Source organism: Thunnus thynnus, chromosome 12 (genome assembly GCF_963924715.1).
Source record: "Thunnus thynnus chromosome 12, fThuThy2.1, whole genome shotgun sequence".
Lineage (NCBI taxonomy): Eukaryota > Metazoa > Chordata > Actinopteri > Scombriformes > Scombridae > Thunnus > Thunnus thynnus.
Window position 1 is genome coordinate 32,379,203 of NC_089528.1, and position 20,418 is coordinate 32,399,620.

General features: G+C 39.2%; 1 protein-coding gene across 1 annotated transcript; it reads right to left on the bottom strand.

Moving 5' to 3' along the window:
* Positions 1 to 620: 620 nt before the first annotated feature.
* nmnat2 (nicotinamide nucleotide adenylyltransferase 2) lies at positions 621 to 20,205 on the bottom strand. The gene is made up of 11 exons (XM_067606960.1): positions 19,973 to 20,205; positions 13,369 to 13,457; positions 11,359 to 11,426; positions 11,127 to 11,205; positions 8,662 to 8,788; positions 8,404 to 8,484; positions 6,917 to 6,961; positions 6,681 to 6,757; positions 4,077 to 4,178; positions 3,907 to 3,974; positions 621 to 3,082 (listed from the first exon to the last, which is right to left on the bottom strand). The coding sequence occupies exons 1-11, from the start codon at positions 20,055 to 20,057 to the stop codon at positions 2,980 to 2,982; spliced, it is 924 nt and encodes a 307-aa protein (XP_067463061.1). The 5' UTR covers positions 20,058 to 20,205; the 3' UTR covers positions 621 to 2,979.
* Positions 20,206 to 20,418: the final 213 nt, after the last annotated feature.

Genomic DNA, 20,418 nt, shown 5'->3' on the forward strand with positions numbered 1-20,418 from the left:
ACTAATAATACTCTCTCTAATACTCTGAAGGACAGCTCCAGATTTCCATTACGAGATTATTCTGTTCAAGACAGTTACGTTTTATTTTGGCAGCAGAAGGATGTTAATCGCTTCAGAAAATCAAACTTTTCAGTTATTTTAGATCAATAATGTCGGTCAAAGACTTTCTCTTTATGTCCCCTTTTTCTTTTTCAGTCTTCAGTTGTGTAAATGTTGTTTAAGCGTGAATTGCATCCTAAAATGTCAACACACACACACACACACACATTAAAAATGACACATCATTGTTAAGAGTGCATCACAGTTTACAATCAAAAGAAGTCAGAGCAACAGAAGGCGAATCAATACAGAAAACATGTTTTTCATCTTCAGCTACATGATACAATTCAAAGGGACCGAAAATCTCTCTCGCTCTCTCTCTCTCTCTCTCTCTCACACACACACACACACACACACACACACACACACACACACACACACACGAAACATGACTAAATGTACAAATCATTGCAAACAAATGTACACAATGTTTACATCGATGAGGCCTTGATCTTCATTAATAGAAAATGGAGAGACGTGGGGTGATGACCCCCACTGTTAAATTATTATATTTATATATATTTTACTTTTTGTGTGTTCTTTCTTTCTTTTTTCAGTTTTTTTTTTTTTTGCAAACACGTTCACAACAGATCATATTCTACGAAGTGATAAACATTCATGCCAGAACCAAACTGTCTAAGCATGCAGTCTAAGAAGAGCTAACAGGAGCAAATGAAGAGGAAATAAAACAACCTTCACACTCCACAACACTGCTGCTGCTTTGTTTTTTTTTGTTTTTTTTTTGGAAAAGTTCCCATCATCATCATCATCATCATCATCATCATCATCATCATCGTCATCAATATGTCAAATGATTTTCAGGATCCTAAATGCCCTAAAATCTGATTCAATCATTTTAACAACACAACTAATCACATCCTGATATCAGAAAACAACAACAGACACCTGAACCGTGTTTTAAAGTGTGTTTTTATAGTCATGTTGGTTTCACCGGTCAGCTAACTGCTAACAGAGCCTGAAGCATCATTACTGTTGCTATGGTTACCTGCAGTTTAGATACACTGAGCTCTGATTTAAAATAGAGGTTAAACTGTTGACTAAAACTACAACTGATGTGTTCTTATGTACAATTTTAGCTTTGAGCAACAGTTGGACGGAAGCTGAGCGAGCTCAGCCACAGCGACGCAATCTACAGGTGAGGTTCACTTCAAAAGTCACAGAAAACAATGAGCCTCGTGCAAGAACTTTTTTTTTTTGACTCTAAAACCTTTCTTTAGGGTAGCGTCTGCCACTAGTCCACTGTCCTTTTACCCTTGTCGATGTTTAACACCTGCGTAATGCTCAATTTTCCTGGAATTTTCTGAGTAATTTGTACGTATTTAGTGATTTTTTTTGGGGACATTTTCCAGAAAGGATGCTGCAATTTGATACAAAAACCGAAAAACAGTGTTAAGTTGGTTTATTTTGTAAGATTAAAACTTATATTTGGGTTCATACATATATCGTTCATTTGCAAAAAAAAATCTTAATAAATTAGACTTTCAACAATTCTTTAACAGACAGAAAATTACTCAGTTTTCAGTCTGTAGTTTTGTGTGTCAAACGGCATATTAGCATTAGCATTAGCATTAGCATATTAGATTCTTACCTAAAAACACTATAAGAAACATCCTTAAATGCAAATGAAACGAGTCTAATTTATTCAGATTTTTTGCAAATTAACGACTATGTCTGAACCCAAATGTTATGAGAACTTACTAATTAAACCAATTTAACACTTTTTTTTTCATAGTTGTGCATTTACATAGAAGAAAATGAAGGGATTTTAACTTCCAGAACCAGGATCGCCTGTAATATCTCCTCCTACTTCACAACTCTAATGATGAAACAAATTCTCTTAAATCTCTCAAACAAATCTGTTTGTGGTTCTTGCATGAAGCTCAGTGATCCTGTCATCTCTTAGCTTGGCGCCACTCTGATACAAAAGTTTTTTTTCCGGTGCAGCCATCTGCCATCGGTACACTGAGCATGCCCGGCTGTGTGTCATGCTTCCCGAGACTTTAATAAAGACAGATAACAAACCCAACCACAACTCAAACCCAGTGAGGAAACACTGCAGTGGAAAAACACATCGATGACACCTCTGCAGCCCTTTGGGATTACCTCCGTACATCGTCATCCCAAAATCCATCCCCCTCCCGCCCCTGCCCTCTTCCCTGATGGTAAAGTCACATGACACAGACAGAAGGAGGAACACTAAGGCTGCATTCACATTAAATTCGGCAATATGGAGAAAAATGCCAGTCCTCCCATTCATTTGAATGGAGGCGGTGCGTTATGCTGTGGGCGTTGGGACCATATAGGGCTCAGCAAAAAAAACACAGCGGCTGTCTGGGAAGAAGTTGAACTGGAAACAACTTTTTCTGTAATGCGACCTGACGTCATGCTGCGGTGGCCAACCACGTAAGCTGGCGATCAAACTGAAGACGCCCGCAGGAAGAAGAAGAACCTTGGTTAGCATGTAGCATTGTAGCATTCCACTGTTGACCGAGCAACTGTGAAGATAGCAAGAAGCTTCCTTTGGTTTGTGTCCATTGTTTGAGTGGAGGAAATGGAGGGAATGGGCCCGGGTCACAACGTGATGTCACACAAATGGTAGTAACACGCCTGCACCTCCGCACAACCCTGCAGGGAAGTACCGCGCTGCCGGATTTGGTGTGAATGCAGCCTTATGCTCCTGTTGGGAAAGCGACAGCTCAAAGAAGAGTATATGTTTGACACAGAAGACAGACAAGGAAGTTTTAGTTTGAGGGGGGAGGTGTGTATATTCATATAGATGATGGTGGTTGTAGTTCCCCCCCCCCCCCCCCTCCTCCCCCTCCCCACTCTTCCTGTTCTCATGCCGTTTGGTTGTTGGCTCTATCCTGAGGCGTTGATGTACAGCTGACTCTGCAGAATGTAGTCGATGACTGGCTGACTCAGGTAGTCCACGACATGGCCGTCGCCGTGCTGCAGGGCCAGTCTGGAGGGGGGGGGGGGGGTTGAACATGAACTCAGTTTTACATTTTATATTGTACATTTAATGTTGTACACTCTTGATTTCATGAGCAGATGGATATCAGTGTCGTGTCTGTGCATCAGGTTCAGAGATATGTCCAGGACGTGTTTAGCCTAGCTTAGCACAAAGACTGAAAAGACTGGAAACGGAGGGAAACTGCTAGCCGAACTCCATCTTTGAGTCTACAAGACTGAACAGGAAGATTTCATGCTCAATTTTAAGTCAGGATCAGGATTTCTCTTTTGCAGTCACTTTTTTTTCGGTTTTGCTGCTGAATTTTTCGGTTCGGATTTAAAGCTCTCATATAGGCTGTGTTCCCATTGGCCAATTACTGTAGGGGGGGGGGGGCAACTAAATGGTCTGAAGTGTAACAAATGGTATGACTTATATTATTTCCCCCCAACAACTGGTTGAAACTGAAAAATTCAGGACTAAAACTGAAAAAAGTGACCACAAAAGAGAAATCCTGATCAGTGAAAGAAAAGTGAAAATACTGTAATGAAATATTTCACTCCTTTTATTGTAAGTTTTGCCTTTGAAGTCATTTTTATTTTTACTCACTTTCAATTAAATTTTTGTTTGTTTTGTTTGATTCTTGGGAGATTTTGTTCAGTTATTATGACACAAATTGAATCCCATAGCAGTTTACCCTTGATCCCAGGCTTTGTGCTAAGCTAGGCTAACCAGGTCCTGGACCAACGCACAGAGATGAAACTGATATCCATCTGCCATCCAATGTAAAAATGGTGATAATGAGACGTATAAACTGGGCTAAGTGAAATCCACACCTGCTCTTAGTGGAGCTGACGATGGACATGGGGTGATGCATATCGTCTTTCACCACAACAATGTTGTCCTGAAACCAAGAACAGCGAACAAACACGGGATCATTACATTCACTGTAAAATGTGAGGTCAGAGTGTGTTGAACCAGGAGAACAGTGATATTCTGCTCTGACCTTGTACTTGCGGAGGATGGACGAGTGATTCATGATCCTCTCTGTGTCGGTGCCGTCACGAGGAACCACCACGATCCCAAAATCTCCCACGATCACCTGCATCTGAAACCACAGAAACAGAACCTTCAGCCGCGGCTTTAAAGACACAGTGAAATAAAAAAATATTCAGTTCTAATCACGTGTCTCTGTGCTAATTGTTCATTTATCTCAGGTTATATCCCATAAACATGTCAAAAAAATATTTCAGTATTTTTACATCAAAACTCCTGTCATTCCTCTTCCTGTGACATGTTTTCAAATGTATTATTATTATTATCATCATTATTATTATCTCTACACTTCTGTATTGTGCTTTGTATTTAGTGGACCAATCAAATGCAAAGGATTTGATTTAAATCGTTGTTGTAACTGTAAGTTTTACTGTGAAATACGTCACAGTACAGAAGCTCAAGATGAACTTTGTTCCACTTTAAAGGTCACATCAGCATTTATGATGGTTAAGTTTCTGTTTGCTTGCTGGGTAGAAGTACATTTGTTTGGTGCTTTCTGCGAACATTTCAACGTTTTTTAACTGACACGTTTTTGTTTTTTTGTAGTGACCCCCAAAGTCCCGAAAGATAATACTTTTTTTATCTTGCGCCCACAAGATAAAAACATCTATTTTTTAAATCTATTTTTAGAAAAATCATAGATCAATATCATCTTTTAGGGACTTAAGGGGCTCCCTGATTTCACATGAAATACATCAACATTGAACAGATCACACTACACTCTTAATTTGAGTTGAATTTGACTGTAAAACTGAATCTGCAAAAATGCCCAAAAATTGTCGAGTAAATTGTCCGTTTACTCTTTTGTAAAGTCAGTGACATGAATATGAAGTTTATGAAGTTTCTAAACCATTTCATTAATCACTGAAACCTGCAGAAATGACTGAACTCTCCATGTTCATCACTTCACCTTAAAGTGTGTTCAGACTGAACGTGAAGCAGTTCTATAAACGTAAATACTGACCGATCTCAGAAACTCCAGTTATTTTTGTTATTGCATTCAGTCTGAACACATTTATGGTCGACACAGTTTACATCAACTTTTCAGGAACATCAGTTCTCACAGTGGTGGAAGTACATTTACTCAAGTTATAGTAAATGTTATACAGAATGAGATGTTGTCTAGTGGTGCAAAGTAACTAAGTACATTTACTCAAGTACTGTATTTAAGTACAGTTTGAGGTACTTGTACTTAACTTGAGTATTTCCATGTGATGCTACTTTCTACATCTCAGAGGGAAATATTGTACTTTCTACTCCACTACATTTATTTGACAGCTTTAGTTACTTTTCAGATGAAGATTTGACACAATGGATAATATAACAAGCTTTTAAAATACAACACATTGTTAAAGATGAAACCAGTGGTTTCCAACCTTTTTGGCTTTTGACGTCTTACAAAAAGCAGTGTGTAGTCGGGGTCACATTTCACATGTCTATGAGTTGTTAACAGCTCCACCAAATAGTGATTTTTCCCTCTAAACTTCTCACATGCTTTCATTTCAATAAATGTTCAAATGATCCAATATTTCAGCAAAAGATTAGAGATCAAAGATTAGAGAAAAAGTCCAAAAACTGAAAACAGATTTGTGTATCAGAACTTTGTTTTTTCTTCTTTCCTCTCCCATTAATCATCTCACCACCCCTCAGATTTATCTGCTGACCCTTTAGAGGGGCCAGACCCCTAGGTTGGGAACCACTGGACTAAACTAGCTAACTGTATATAAAGTAGTGTAAACTAGCTCCACCTCCAGCAGCTACAACAGTAACATGCTGCTCTAACACTGATGCTTCACTATTAATAATCTAATGATGTCATATATAATAATATATCAGTCAGAGGGACCAAACCACTACTTTTACTGCAATACTTTAACTACATCAAGCTCATAATACTTATGTACTTTTACTGCAATACTTTAACTACATCAAGCTCATAATACTTATGTACTTTTACTGCAATACTTTAACTACATCAAGCTCATAATACTTATGTACTTTTACTGCAATACTTTAACTACATCAAGCTCATAATACTTATGTACTTTTACTACAGTAGGGTTTTCATGCAGGACTTTTACTTGTTGTGCAGTATTATTACACTGATGTATTGGTACTTTTACTTCAGTAAAGGATCTGAATACTTCTTCCACCACTTTCAGCCAATCTGGAACTACAAGGGATGTTTTGATCTGCAAGGTTGATATTGGTAAACTGTTGTTATTAATCAGTTGTCTCTAATTCAGCAACATTTTGCAGGTGTAACTCTCCTGTGAAGTGATCCCATCAGCTAAAACTGCTCTTGAATTATTATTTTTATTTGGGAATTTTTGTTGAAACATTCTAACAAACACACGGTAGGACGGTTATTGTTGGTTGTTAGCAGTGTGACAGAAGAGTAACGCTGCGTGTTAGGGGTGTTAATGCTGTCCTGTTGCAGATGTTTCCTTTGACAACATCGAAATGACCGTCGATCATTACGATAGACTTCAGTGGAAATATCTAGGAGGCGGGGCTAAAGGGTGGTGGGGGGGCGGGGCTACAGTGTGCTTACATCACTGTCCTTCCACAGGCCAGGGATGCAGAAGGACTCCAGGAGATCACTGCCACACAGGAGCAAGATGCGCAACTCTACAGACGACAAACAGGCAGGAGGAAAGAGACACACCTCAGTAAACATCATGTTTACTGGAAACAAACAAACTAGAAGGAGTTCAGACACAGCAGGAAGGAAACCAGAGGACACAACACAGGATCTGCTCAGTTTCAGATACTGTCGGCATGACTCACCGATCTCCTCGTATCTCACCGCGGTCCCCAGGTTGGCGTTTTCATCTAGCAGAATCACAGAAAATACACAATAAGATGCATGCAGTGAACATATGGAGTCATGAGTGTGCCACAAGAATAGTTTTACAATTATAATCATTTACTAATTAAAGCTGCAAGCGGCGTTGGTCAGGACCTCGCACACAGATCATTTTGCTTTTTAAAAATTAGGGATATTTCTTACAAGTGTGGTGTGCTTTTATTTTGAAAGTTTGATTGACATGTGTACTGTCAGGTGTGTAGAGACAATAAGTAACTGCAGCTGGACACAGAAAAATACTCATATATTTGAATGGAGAGTGTGAGTGAACCCACACCTTTTTGAACATTTACTGCTTCCACATAGTTTTAGATACAAACTTCATTTGAACTTTAAATGAGTCACGAGACTTTGACCTACAAATTTACATGTGTTTTCTATCTTTTATTGTTTTTGAGATATTAGAGTGTGAGTTTTAAAGTCTTTTCTTGCTCCTCCTGTGATTTTATAATGAGTGTGTATTGCAGAATGTTTCACAGCACTGAGGGAGTGACATCACCAGGAGCAGTTGGAGAGGAGGATTTTAGAGTACGCTTCTTGTGAAATCTCCTCATAAATCCCATGACTTTGGCCAAATCTTACATTAAAAATCATATTTTAGTAAGAAATTTCATTGCGAATCCATTGATACAGGTTTGAAAGTGGTCAGACTTATAGTTTAGATGTCAGAAGCCTCTGTTTGACACAAAGTTCATGGCCATAGATTGCCTCCCCATTGGTTTATATTGTAAGGGTGTTGTGGCACTGCAACTTTCAGGGCTTATAAAATCCAAACCGTTCAAGTTATTACAAAGTTTTTCACAGCTTTTTTTCAGCACAGTGTCATTAGCCATGTATTAAAGTTTGAAGCCGATACTATTAACGCCCTCGGAGGAGATAGCGTTTGTTCGGAGTTTTGTTTGATGTCTCTATGACATTCCTACGGGCTGTGGCGGCCATTTTAGTTACATAGGTGGCGCTAGAGAGCACATTTTGGCACTTTAGGGATTAATTTTTACATTTTATCAAATTTTTCACCAGACCTGATGTGCGTGCCAAATTTGGTGAGTTTTTGAGCATGTTTAGGGGATCATATTTAGGTTTTAAATGGCGTAATAATAAAGAAAGAAAGAAAGAAAGACAGAGAGAAACGCACGAAAAACAATGGGGTCCTCGCCCTCTGCCTTTTGGGCTTGGTCCCTAATTTAAAAAAAAAGTTATTATAAATTAATTGAGTCATGATATTTAAATGATGAATTAATAAACTCAAAGTAAAGCTGTCTAACCATTCAGAGCCCCTGCTGCTACTCTTTGTTTACAGCTCTGTGCTTCTGCTTGATGACATCAGTTCTACTTTTTGCTGTAATGTCATCCAACAAACTGAATTATGGGTGAGATCCTAAATAAACCTTGTAGAGTCTTTACTGACCTACGAAGGTGAAGCGTTCGACATGCGGACGGACGCAGCAGATCCTTCCCAAACTCTCACTGAACTTCCCCCACAGTTTGACTGAGCAGAGAGAGAAAGAAAGAACATGTCATCTCCATCATCATCATCATCATCATCATCATCATCATCATCATCATTATCATCATCATCAGCTTCCAGAGGATACAGATCATCACACAGTGCTCCTGCATGATGAGGAGTGACGGATGGATGAGGAGGAAGCAGACTGTGACTCACTGGCTGTGGGCTTGTGATTCATGTTGTTGTGGTTCTGGTAGATGGGTGGAGTCTGGTTCTGTGGCTGACCAACCACAGGAGTTGTTGACGGCGTGTTGACGTTGGACAGGATACAGCCGGTGACTCTCTGAGAAAAAAATAAATCTATCGATCAGCACTTGTTCTTTAAAAACTACAACTTTTTTTTTTGGATATATGACGTACAGTAGAAAGCACACTCATATAAATACTGTACGTATATTATAAAACACTTATTACAGCCGACAGTGATGCCACCTGCAACATTTTAATGGACTCAACAGATGTGACAAACTGTTAATAACAGGCAGAGGTGGGAATATGGTCATTTTTTCCACAGTTAAACTATTAGTGGAGTTAAATTGGGCTCAAATGTTTGTAAAAAGCTTCTGTCACTGATGGAAAAGTCTCTAGAAACGTCCTGCTTGTCCTGTGAGATGTCTGCTGGTCCACGACGCTGTGCTAAAGCTTCTTCTCTACTCCAGGAACCAGAATCAGAAACAGGTTTATTGCCATGAAGGTTTGCACATATGAGGAATGAACCTCAGTGTTGTGTTGCATAACAATCAGAAATAGAAGGTAAAAGAAAACACAAGGAGGTCATAAATAATATAAATAACATTAGGTAACACTTTATTTTACAGGTCCCTTCATTTTATATTCCTGGAAATGTTTTATGTAATTTGAAGGTTTGTCAAGGTTAATTTTTTCAGGACATTTTGGTACAACTTTACTTCTGGATTCAGTTCTTAATCACCCATAATGTTTCCAGAAGTTCTTAATTTCTTTGAAATGGTTATGTAAGTTGGTAGTAAAGTAGAAATTAGCTCATTGTAGAGTTTTTAAGAATCTAAAATACTAATATTTAGTCTGACACACAAAACTACAGACTGAAAACTGAGTGTTTACTGTCAGTTAAGGAACTGTCAAGAGTCTTATTTATTAAGAAATATGGCAAACCCAAATGTAATGAGTGGACACTTACCAAATAAACCAACTTAGCACTTTTTTCCCTTTTTTCCTATAATTTGTGGCAAATCGCACCTCCCTCTCTGTAAAATGTCCTCAAAATTAAGTGTAAAATACCTGTAAATTACTCAGAATATTTCCAGGAAATCAGTATAAAATTAAGGGACCTGTAAAATAAAACATTACCTAAACCTTTACAATAAAAAAGTAAAAATAATGATAATAATAATAATAATAATAATAATAATACAAAGCCTTGTGTTGATGTAACGCACCATGTTGGATGTGATGGGTTCACAGGTGTGTTGATGATAATATTTTCACATTAATATAATGTGCAGTCGATGTCAGTGTTGATGAGGTCGGTAGGGCCCCAACTAACAATTATTTTCATTACCAATTAATTGATCAGTTGTTTGAACCATAAAATGTCAGAAAATGGTGGAAAATGTGGATCAGAGTTTCTCAAAACCCAAGATGACGTCTTCAAATATCTTGTTTTGTCCGCAACACAAAGATATTCAGTTAACTGTCATAGAGACTAAAGAAAATATTCACTATGAAAATATTCAAAATGACTGAAACTATTAATCAATCAATCAATTAGATCTTTCCTGCTGGCCTCGGGGTCTTGGAGGGACGGCAGGTTGCAGCCAATCGCTGCAGTCTGCTCTTGTCCCTGCAGCTGCAGCAGCGCAACAGACGGTGATGAAGGAGGTGAGGATGACTCCCTGATGGAGGAGTTCATCCCCTGCTGAGCCTGCTGACGTTCTATTCTGGGAACCCAACAACCTGTAACCTGGAGCTTCCCCTGACATGATGAGTTGTAGGTTCTGCCTTGTTTTTCCCACTAATGTCATTGAAGAGGCGACACCGTCTGTCCACACCGGGACAAACGCTGTCATCTTTAAGTGCTGTTTGGTATGCGATACCACAAATATAACTGAAAATGACTCCTACAACAAATTATTTCACCTTCAGTTCAGACACTAAAACTCCATACAGTCAGAAAAACTCTCCTCCTATTATGTTGTGGCAGAAAGAGGCGTATAAAAGAGGAATCAGCTGGTCGAGACACAGGTGCCAGATGGAGAATCTCTTTATTCACAGCGGCCCTACTGATAACGTAGTCAGAGATATCTTCCCACTTTACAGAGCGTGACATGCCTTTTATACCGAAGACAGGCTATGTGTGTGTGTTGTATTTGTATTGCGTGTCAAGTTAAGTTTCATCCTGTTTACCAGACTCCTTGGCACCCTCAAATTCTAAAGAAGAATGAGATATTTCTCAATTTTACTATTTTACTGTGAATGGGCGTCTCTGCACTATGTGTGTGTGTGTGTGTGTGTGTCGTACTCTTCCCCTTTCCCAATATTTCCAGATGTCTCCTGTTTGGTGGGCTGACATGTTTGGCATTGGTACAGGTCACAGTGACCTGGCTCTCGTCCCCCTACACCTCCTCAGAACAAAATCTCACCTTCATGAGGTCACGGTGATGCTCCAGCACGCTGCAGGTGGTCTGCCAGGTGTCCTGGTAACACTCCCAGGGGTCCACCCTGCACCCAACCCAACACACAAAACACCATATCAGTTGTTTTATCATTTTCTTATAATAACATAAAAAATCTTCTAATGTGGCGTGTATGTGGTCAATTCTGGAGATTTGAGTTTATTAACCTGCTGTTTCTGAAATTCTGATGTGATCTCACCTGATCCAATCAGAGGACTGGACGGCCAGCTGACACATGGTGAGACGATGATTGCTGGGCACCAGACCCTGCACACACACACACACACACACACACACACACACACACACACACACACACACACACACACACACACACACAGAGTTAACCCATCAGTGCAAAGATAAACAATGACGACATCTGACTGTGTGATCAGAACCAGTAAGTCAGAGATCTCAGAGTCTCCAGAGACCAAACTAACATCTTTTATGAATGTTCAGTGTTTATTTTTTTATTTGCAAATATGTGCACAACGTTTGTTTGTTAACATGCTGCTCTAATCTAATGATGTCATATATAATAATATACCAGTCAGAGGGACCAAACCACTACTTTTACTGCAATACTTTAACTACATCAAGCTCATAATACTGATGTACTTTTACTGTAGGAGGATTTTTCATGCAGTGCTTTTACTTGTAATGGAGTATTTTCACATTGCCATATTGGTACTTTAACTGCAGTAAAGGATCTGAGTACTTCTTCCACCTCTGGAAAGCAGTATGTAAACAGGAAGGGAAATCTGTATTATTCCGTGATGACTGACAGGTCGGTGAGTCATCTGTCTGCAGGTCTGAGGTCATTTGAACAACATAATAATGGAAGTGAGTAATCTCCATGAATAAACCATTCGCTGCATCGTGGAGCTGCATGCAGGTGAAAAACATCCCATCAGAAATGAACAGCAAAGATCCTGATGTGGCTGCAACTGTATGTCTGCTGCATCTATTATTCATGTTGTGTGTTTCCTATAGAGGCAGAGCGAAAGTAGGACAAGACCTTCATTAATTCCAGCTGGAAGCAGAGAGGAAAACAACAGCAGCAGCAGCAGCAGCAGCAGCAGAGAGCTGCAGCTGGTAGAGATGATTATCTATGGTTAGTGATGGTGTTCAACATATGAAACACAGGTTTTCCTTCTGTGTAAAGGAACAGAACGACATTTTATAAAGTCCTCAATAAATAACACATCCTTTAGATTTATTGGAAGCTATTTCTTCATTTTTGAAGGGGCTGCAGGAGTCAACATCTGTTGCCATCTACAGGCAAAAACAGGATTAGCTGCCACCTGCAGGTCATGAAGGAGTGTTACAGGTGCAGGTTTTAATGGTTTCTCTGATTAAAACTTGAGTGCGGGACTTTTGTCTCCCCCTTCTGGCAGTGAGAGTAAAGGCTCGGCTGTGATTGCCTGACACAGACATGCAACACACTCTCATGCAGTACATACTGGCTGTAACCTGCTGTTGCGGCTGTAAAAAAGTGGGTAAATTGTTTTGTGCGTCACACAACCCCAACGAAATGACTTGTTCCATTATCAGAATTTCATCCATTCGGTCTGATAATATTTGGAAAGTCTAGAGGAGTTATAGACGGCCAAAAGAGCCAACACTCTGTATACTGTGAAATGTGCTTAATCAGTATTGTTTGAACTTGTTTGGCTCGGATGTAACAGACATTTATTTGTATATAAAAGTTCCACACTGCAGGTTTAAACGCAGCACTATGAGCAGCCATTTTATTATTCTATGAGTAGATTCGGGTCCAAGCCTTCAGTGTTCATTGCAACAGCAGTTCTTTTCTTTTTTTTTTCCAGGGAAAATCAATGTGATGATCATGTTGCTCTGCTGGAAGGAAGCAGCTGTTTTAATGCATTCAACACGACAACTGTATGAGGTGTGATTGTTGTGTTCTGTTGCCCTCAAGTGGCCAAAAGATCAATGAATGCAGCTTTAAGAACCATTTCCTGGTGTATATTCATATTCTGGGGCTCTACTGGAATATCTTTGCATGATTTACAGTTAAAAACTTCTTATTTATCTTCTACTGGTCATTTATGCAGCCCCTCAGTTCAGCCTGTAAATGTAGACAGATAAATATGTGAAGACAATGTCTTTGTGTGTTTGTTGCTGAAAAGTTGAACAGTGTGACATGAAAAACTATGTTGTGACTTGAGGAGCTTCCGTCACTACTCACAGGTTTCCCATAGGAGTCGTGGACCGGTGAGATGATTCCTCCGATCACAATGAAACGCCCTGTTTTATGCAGATATTCTCTGGCTTTTTCTGCAAACAAACAAACAAACAAATAAAATTCAGTTTCCCCTTTAAAGGACGAGTTCACAATTTTTCCAGTGTGTTAAACCAGCAGTCAGGTGTCTGTAATCATTCCTCCTGTTCATACTGGATATTAAAAGATCCTTCAAATGTGCTTTCAATGGAAGTGATGGAGGCCAAAATCCACAGTGTGTCCACACAGTCATTTAAAAGTCTGTGTGAAGCTTCTATTCAGCTTCATCAGTCTGAGTTAGTCATATCAACAGTCTTTTTAGCATTAAATTCCCTCTTTGTGTTTCCTCGGGCAGTGTTTCCCTGTTGAGCTGCAGGTGGAAGTATAGTAACAAAAAGAGGAACTTTGGCACTAAAAAGACTGTAACGTTGAAAGATATCTACTTGATTTGACTCATTTGGACGCTGAAGCTTCATATTAGCTTCAGATAAACTTTTAAACACATTTTTACACAGAAGGAGGACTGTGGATTTTGTTCTCCATCACTTCCATTGTAAGGTCATTATGAAGGGATCTTCTAATGGTCAGTATGAACAGGAGGAATGATTACAGCAAGAAAAACAGCTTTAATGTTCATCTGGACTCCTGTTCTTAAAGGACGAATCAAATCCTTTCAGCTTTAAGTCAAAGATTAAATAACAGCTGCTGGACAGAGTTCTTGTTTTGTTTATGTCAAATAGGGGTGTCGTGATATACCGGTAATGACGATATCATGTTACTAATACACATATGATAATATTGTGTAAATAATCCAGCATTCTCACTTTATCTTCTTCCCACAATGAATCTATGATGTGATATTATGTTTGTCTGTGTTGCCTTTTGTGTTGAGAACTTCCTAAAAACATTCTGATTGTTGGTTGTTGGGATTCAGTCGCCTGTATCTGGTGTTCGTGTTGTGATACTTCATGTCAGACAGTGAACTTCTGTCCCCTTCTTGCTGAATGGTGTTCAGCTGTGAAAATACCGGAAACAACGATGGGAATAAGTCCAGGACTTCATCGCTCTGTCCCGGACAAAGTCTGATATGTTATTTTAAAGTATATTGGAGTGTTGTTAATAAAGCTAAACCCTGTAGCCTGACTGCACTCTTACACTCAGACACAACTTCATACTGAAACCATGTTCTTTTCTTTGCTAAGAGATTATTCTTGCATGCAAAGGGTTTGTAATTTAGTGGCTGGTTGTAAGACAAGTTAAACCAGATAAACAGTGAACAGATATAAGGGCTGATTAACCTCTTCCACCACAACACTATTTTAGAGTAAAAACTCAAATTTAGTACCAAAATAAAAATGTCTGTAGCTCCTGAACCACTGTGAGTAAATGTAGCAGAAGGTCTTTGAAGTCAGTAAAAATTTAAGCATTTTGTCTGCCTAGAATAAAAGTGTAAATAAGTGGCTGTGAGTCCGTCTGTAAAGGTGGAGGACAGTACTGCATGTGAAGCTGTTAACTAAAGAGTGAAACACACAGACACATCTGACACTTTTTGTCAGGAAAACGTCCAGACAGATTTCCAAAAAGAACATCTGGAGACTCAAAATTATTTGTCCTGAATATGACAAACTCACAGGAAATGGAGAGAGGGACGACCGGTGGCAGACTTAATGAGGTTAAACTGCTGAGTTTCTACTTTCTGCTTGAACAAAAGTAGGTTTCAAAGACAGTTTGAAGGTGAATCATATCAACGAAATGTCAAATATAATTAGTAGCTACTGGTAAGACTAGTGGAACCAGATGAACTGTGATGGAGGTTGGACTGGTGAGCCAGCCAGCGTGGGTCAGTCTGAGCAGATACAGTGTGGATATTAGGGATGTGCAGAGGGCCCAGTATTTGTATTTGTTTCTGTTTTTGTTTTTATTACGCTTTTAATTTTAGAAAATTAAAGTGTTACAATAAATGTTCATGGAGTGTTCCCTTGGGAGTGCTTCATTCGTGTCAGTAGCTCAGCTTTATCTCTGGGGAACACCCCCAACTCCGGGAGTGATGTCCAAATTAGGAAATGTGCGTCATGTAGCAGGTGGATGTGACTCCCCTCGTTGAGACCTGCTGATAGACGTAACAGTGGAGCAGAGGAGAGACACTGAGATGGTGATGTAACCGACTTGCACGTTGGTAGTTAACATGTTTTTTTTCTTCCCGAAAACAAATAATTTTTAAAATATTTGTATGAAACAAATATTTGTAAAAAAAATCCCGCTATTTGTGCTTTGCCGAATAACGTATTTGTATTCGGGCACACCCCTAGTGGATATAAGGTCTTTGCTCGGGTGAGAGGAGGACTGAAAGGCAAATTAGAGGTACGTTAGATCAGTGTTAGAGTGATGTCGCCTGTCAGAGAGATCACAGCCTGACGCCACTGCAGTCTAACGGGTCAAAACATCATGTGACATGAACGCTGGGCCTCCAGAGGAACGCTCACACAACGTTTGGCACATTTACTGTCTACTGAGTTTTAGAAGTTCTGTGTGTCATGAGTTTGTGCTGGCTGACAACCTGGATCAGTGGTGATTAACAGGTTAAAGTTGTGATTGGGTGTCTGGTAAAACCCCCCAAATGCAGCAAAACAAGGACTTTTAGTTTTCCGACTGTTAAAACTCTGCAGGCGCCGTCTTCATTCCTGAGGAAATTTTTTCTTTCTTTTTTTTTTTTTTTACAAGGAAGACTATTGAACAGTTTGTCACCATGGCAACAGTGACGCTAACCAGCTCTTTCAGCAGGAATGTAATTGATGAGTTTTTGTTTGACTTCCTGGCAGAGCGTTCACTCTGTTGCTGAGATATTTGGGAATCTGAAGAAAAACTGTGTCTGAACACGTCTGAGAAAGCTGAAGAGTTGTTGTGCATGTTCACATAAACTCTGACGTACAAGAAAGAAGTAATGATTCATTTCATGCTTGATATCATTTAAGTGCCATTTATGGATGAGTTCACAATTTTCAAATCTTAACCCAGCAGTCAGGTGTCCATAGTGACAGTGAAAGAGGTTTTCCTCGCTGTAATCATTCCTCCTGTTCATACTGGATATTAAAAGATCCTTCAAATGTGCTTTCAATGGAAGTGATAGAGGCCAAAATCCACAGTGTGTCCACACAGTCATTTAAAAGTCTGTGTGAAGCTTCTATTCAGCTTCATCAGTCTGAGTTAGTCATATCAAGTGGATATCTGACACATTTACAGTCTTTTTAGCATCAAATTCCCTCTTTGTGTTTCCTTGGACAGTGTTTCCCTGTTGAGCTGCAGGTGGAAGTATAGTAACAAAAAGAGGGACTTTGGCACTAAAAAGACTGTAACGTTGAAAGATATCTACTTGATTTGACTCATTTAGACACTGAAGCTTCATATTAGCTTCAGATAAACTTTTAAATACATTTTTGCACAGAGGGAGGACTGTGGATTTTGTCCTCCATCACTTCCATTGTAAGGTCATTATGAAGGGATCTTCTAATGGTCAGTATGAACAGGAGGAATGATTACAGCAAGGAAAACAGGTTTTACTTTTCATTTGGGCTCCTGAATGTTGTTTTAAGACACATTTGAAAAATTGTCAACTTGTCCTTTAAGAGAAGAGCAGTGACATATAGAATAGTGTCATCTGCATAAAAATGTACATTACAATTTAGGGTGACAGAGATGATATTATTAATGCATATGGTGAATGAAGTAGAGCCAAGTATAGACCCTTGTGGGACACTAAGAGCACTTGACTTGGGTCTTTTTAGCATCAAATTCCCTCTTTGTGTTTCTTCGGACAGTGTTTCCCTGTTGAGCTGCAGGTGGAAGTATAGTAACAAAAAGAGGGACTTTCACTGTTCATTTGGGCTCCTGACTGTTGATTTAAGACAGACATGAAAAACTGCGAACTCGTCCTTTAACAAAGATTTACTTAAAAAAGCTTTTTCTCCAAACATGTTTGGTGTTTTTGTGGCTTTCTGTTTCTAACTCCTGATTTGACTGATTGATAGAGAGGAAGGTGGAGGAAGAGAGATAAACAGATACTGTAGATGAGCTGGTGGTGAAAATAGGTCACAATGGGAACATGGCTGCTGTGCTGCATCAACACATCAAACATGAAACACAGCCCAGAACATGTTTGGAAACGTGTTCTTTTTCTACAGTGGGTGGACAAAATAACAGGAACATCTTACAGTTTGATGCATCACAGCCTCTAAACTGTCCAACAGGCTCACAGCAGATCTGCTGTTTGAATCAAACAGGAGTTTTTCCTGATGAGTTTATGATCTTACAACAGTGGTGGAAAGTAACAAAGTACATTTACTCAAGTACTGTATTTAAGTACAGTTTTAAGGTAATTGTACTTTACTTGAGTATTTCATGTGATGCTACTTTCTACATTTCAGAGGGAAATATTGTACTTTCTACTCCACTACATTTATTTGACAGCTTTAGTTACTTTTCAGATGAAGATTTGACACAATGGATAATATAACAAGCTTTTAAAATACAACACATTGTTAAAGATGAAACCAGTGGTTTCCAACCTTTTTGTCTTTTGACGTCTTACAAAAAGCAGTGTGTAGTCGGGGTCACATTTCACATGTCTATGAGTTGTTAACAGCTCCACCAAATAGTGATTTTTCCCTCTAAACTTCTCACATGCTTTCATTTCAATAAATGTTCAAATGATCCAATATTTCAGCAAAAATCAAAGATTAGAGAAAAAGTCCAAAAACTGAAAACAGATTTGTGTATCAGAACTTTGTTTTTTCTTCTTTCCTCTCCCATTAATCATCTCACCACCCCTCACATTTATCTGCTGACCCTTTGGAGGGGCCCGACCCCTAGGTTGGGAACCACTGGACTAAACTAGCTAACTGTATATAAAGTAATGTAAACTAGCTCCACCTCCAGCAGCTACAACAGTAACATGCTGCTCTAACACTGATGCTTCACTATTAATAATCTAATGATGTCATATATATAATATATGAGTCAGAGGGACCAAACCACTACTTTTACTGCAATACTTTAACTACATCAAGCTCATAATACTTATGTACTTTTACTGCAATACTTTAACTACATCAAGCTCATAATACTTATGTACTTTTACTGCAATACTTTAACTACATCAAGCGCATAATACTTATGTACTTTTACTGTAGTAGGATTTTTCATGCAGGACTTTTACTCATAGTATTTCTACATTGCTGTATTGGTACTTTTACTGTCACTAAGACATTACGTTGAGCAAGAACATTATAGAAATTTCGAGGATTAAAAAGGCTGCAACTTTGGATGAGATGTCCACGTTACTTGACTAATTTTGATGGATTAAACCTCATATTAGCTTGTTATAATCCTCATGTTGAATACAATCTTTTGAACATCTCATCATTGCTCAGCAATTTTCACATCTGACGTGCCGCCAGTTAGGACACTTTTTTATTTGTATTTCACTTTCATACATTTTATTAACTTATTCTATTTTATTCTGTATTTATTTTACTATATTGACTTTAAGCCTATGTAATCTATCTATCTATCTATCTATCTATCTATCTATCTATCTATCTATCTATCTATCTATTAATACTATTTGAGTCTCATTGGCTAAAACTAACCGATACAAAAACTGTCTCTCTCAACTTCACTCTCATGAGTTTACATTATTCATATATTAATATTCTAACTGTTCTGTTTCTATTTATTTGACATGTTTTATATTTATATGCTGGTTTTATCCTGTTACTCTGCTGCACAGCACAGATAAAGACTGTTTGGTTTAATAGATTTTTAAATTAAAATTCGTTTCCATTAATTAACATTAACACATTAAGAAATACCTTAATTGCATCATTATGAATGGGTAGATCAATTAATTAACCCTGTAAACTGCATGTCATGGCCATCAGCAGCAACAGAAATCTTCATTTCTCTCTCTGAATAATTCATCTGCTGCGTTTATAACCGCAGCGTCACTTTCTCTAATTATTACCTTCTTGTTTGTGACGCAGGAGACGCAGGTGAGCAGGGACTACCTGCCGGGAGCTGCGGGGACCGGGACACTCAGGGTTTCTGTCAGTCGGTTTGTTTTGCATCATGTTCCTGTCTGTAAATAAAGGATCCCCGGAGGATCCGTGTGGGAGGTTTCAATTCTAGGCTGCGCCACACGCCGCGCGAGGCCTGCGCACGTTTAACACGGAACATTTGCGTGTTTTGTCTCTTAAAACGGGTTCAGACGGCGGTTAACCGGGTTATAACGTAATATCACAATGACTGTCCTCTGGTTTTGTTTGTGTTATCTGGAATTACTGCTGAAAGCGTCGCTCATTTCAGCACCACCTTGCTGGACAGCGACACAACAAACCTCAGTCATTTTACAGTTTTTTACTTATGATCCAGATTCTGGTTATTATTATTATTGTTATTAATGGGAGGTTTCTGCTGATTCTTATCTTATAAACAAACACAGGCCTCCACCCCCCACCCCCACCCCCACCCCCACCTCCATCCCCATCCCCATCCCAACCAAAAGCCAAACGCTCACCAAACATATGGATGTGTCCCTTGGTGATGGGGTTGAAGCTGCCGCAGGACAGCAGGATGACGTGGGTTTTGGTGTTTTCTGTCATGGTTTCTGTCTGTCTTCTGTCCCCGGTCCGGTCCGGTGCCGGTCCTGTGTGGTTCTGTGCTTCCCGGGTGGTCGGTTTGTTCGCAGAGACAGTGAGATAGAGAGAGAGAGTGTGTGACAGAGAGAGAGAGAGGCGAGGCTGATGTGTCTGCGGCAGGATGCTGGAGGAAGCCACGTCAGAGTGTTAAAGAGACACTGACACAGCAGACAGTGGAATATTACTGCTGAGAGCAGCCACGCAGCAATACTGCTTTAATGCCCTGATTTCATCCAATAATCACTCAGGGCCTGACAGCATTATAAAACATTTCAAGATAATAAAATATTACTCAGTGGTTTCTACAGTGGTGGAAGAAGTACTG

Excerpts from the sequence above, each read along its gene's own strand:
- nmnat2 (XM_067606960.1), bottom strand. The coding sequence starts at position 20,057 with ATGACAGAAAACACCAAAACCCACGTCATCCTGCTGTCCTGCGGCAGC. Across the intron at positions 8,789-11,126 it reads ATCACCGTGACCTCATGAAG|AGAGTCACCGGCTGTATCCT; the intron begins GTGAGATTTTGT and ends TTTTTTTCTCAG. Across the intron at positions 6,758-6,916 it reads GGTGAGATACGAGGAGATCG|AGTTGCGCATCTTGCTCCTG; the intron begins GTGAGTCATGCC and ends TGTCGTCTGTAG.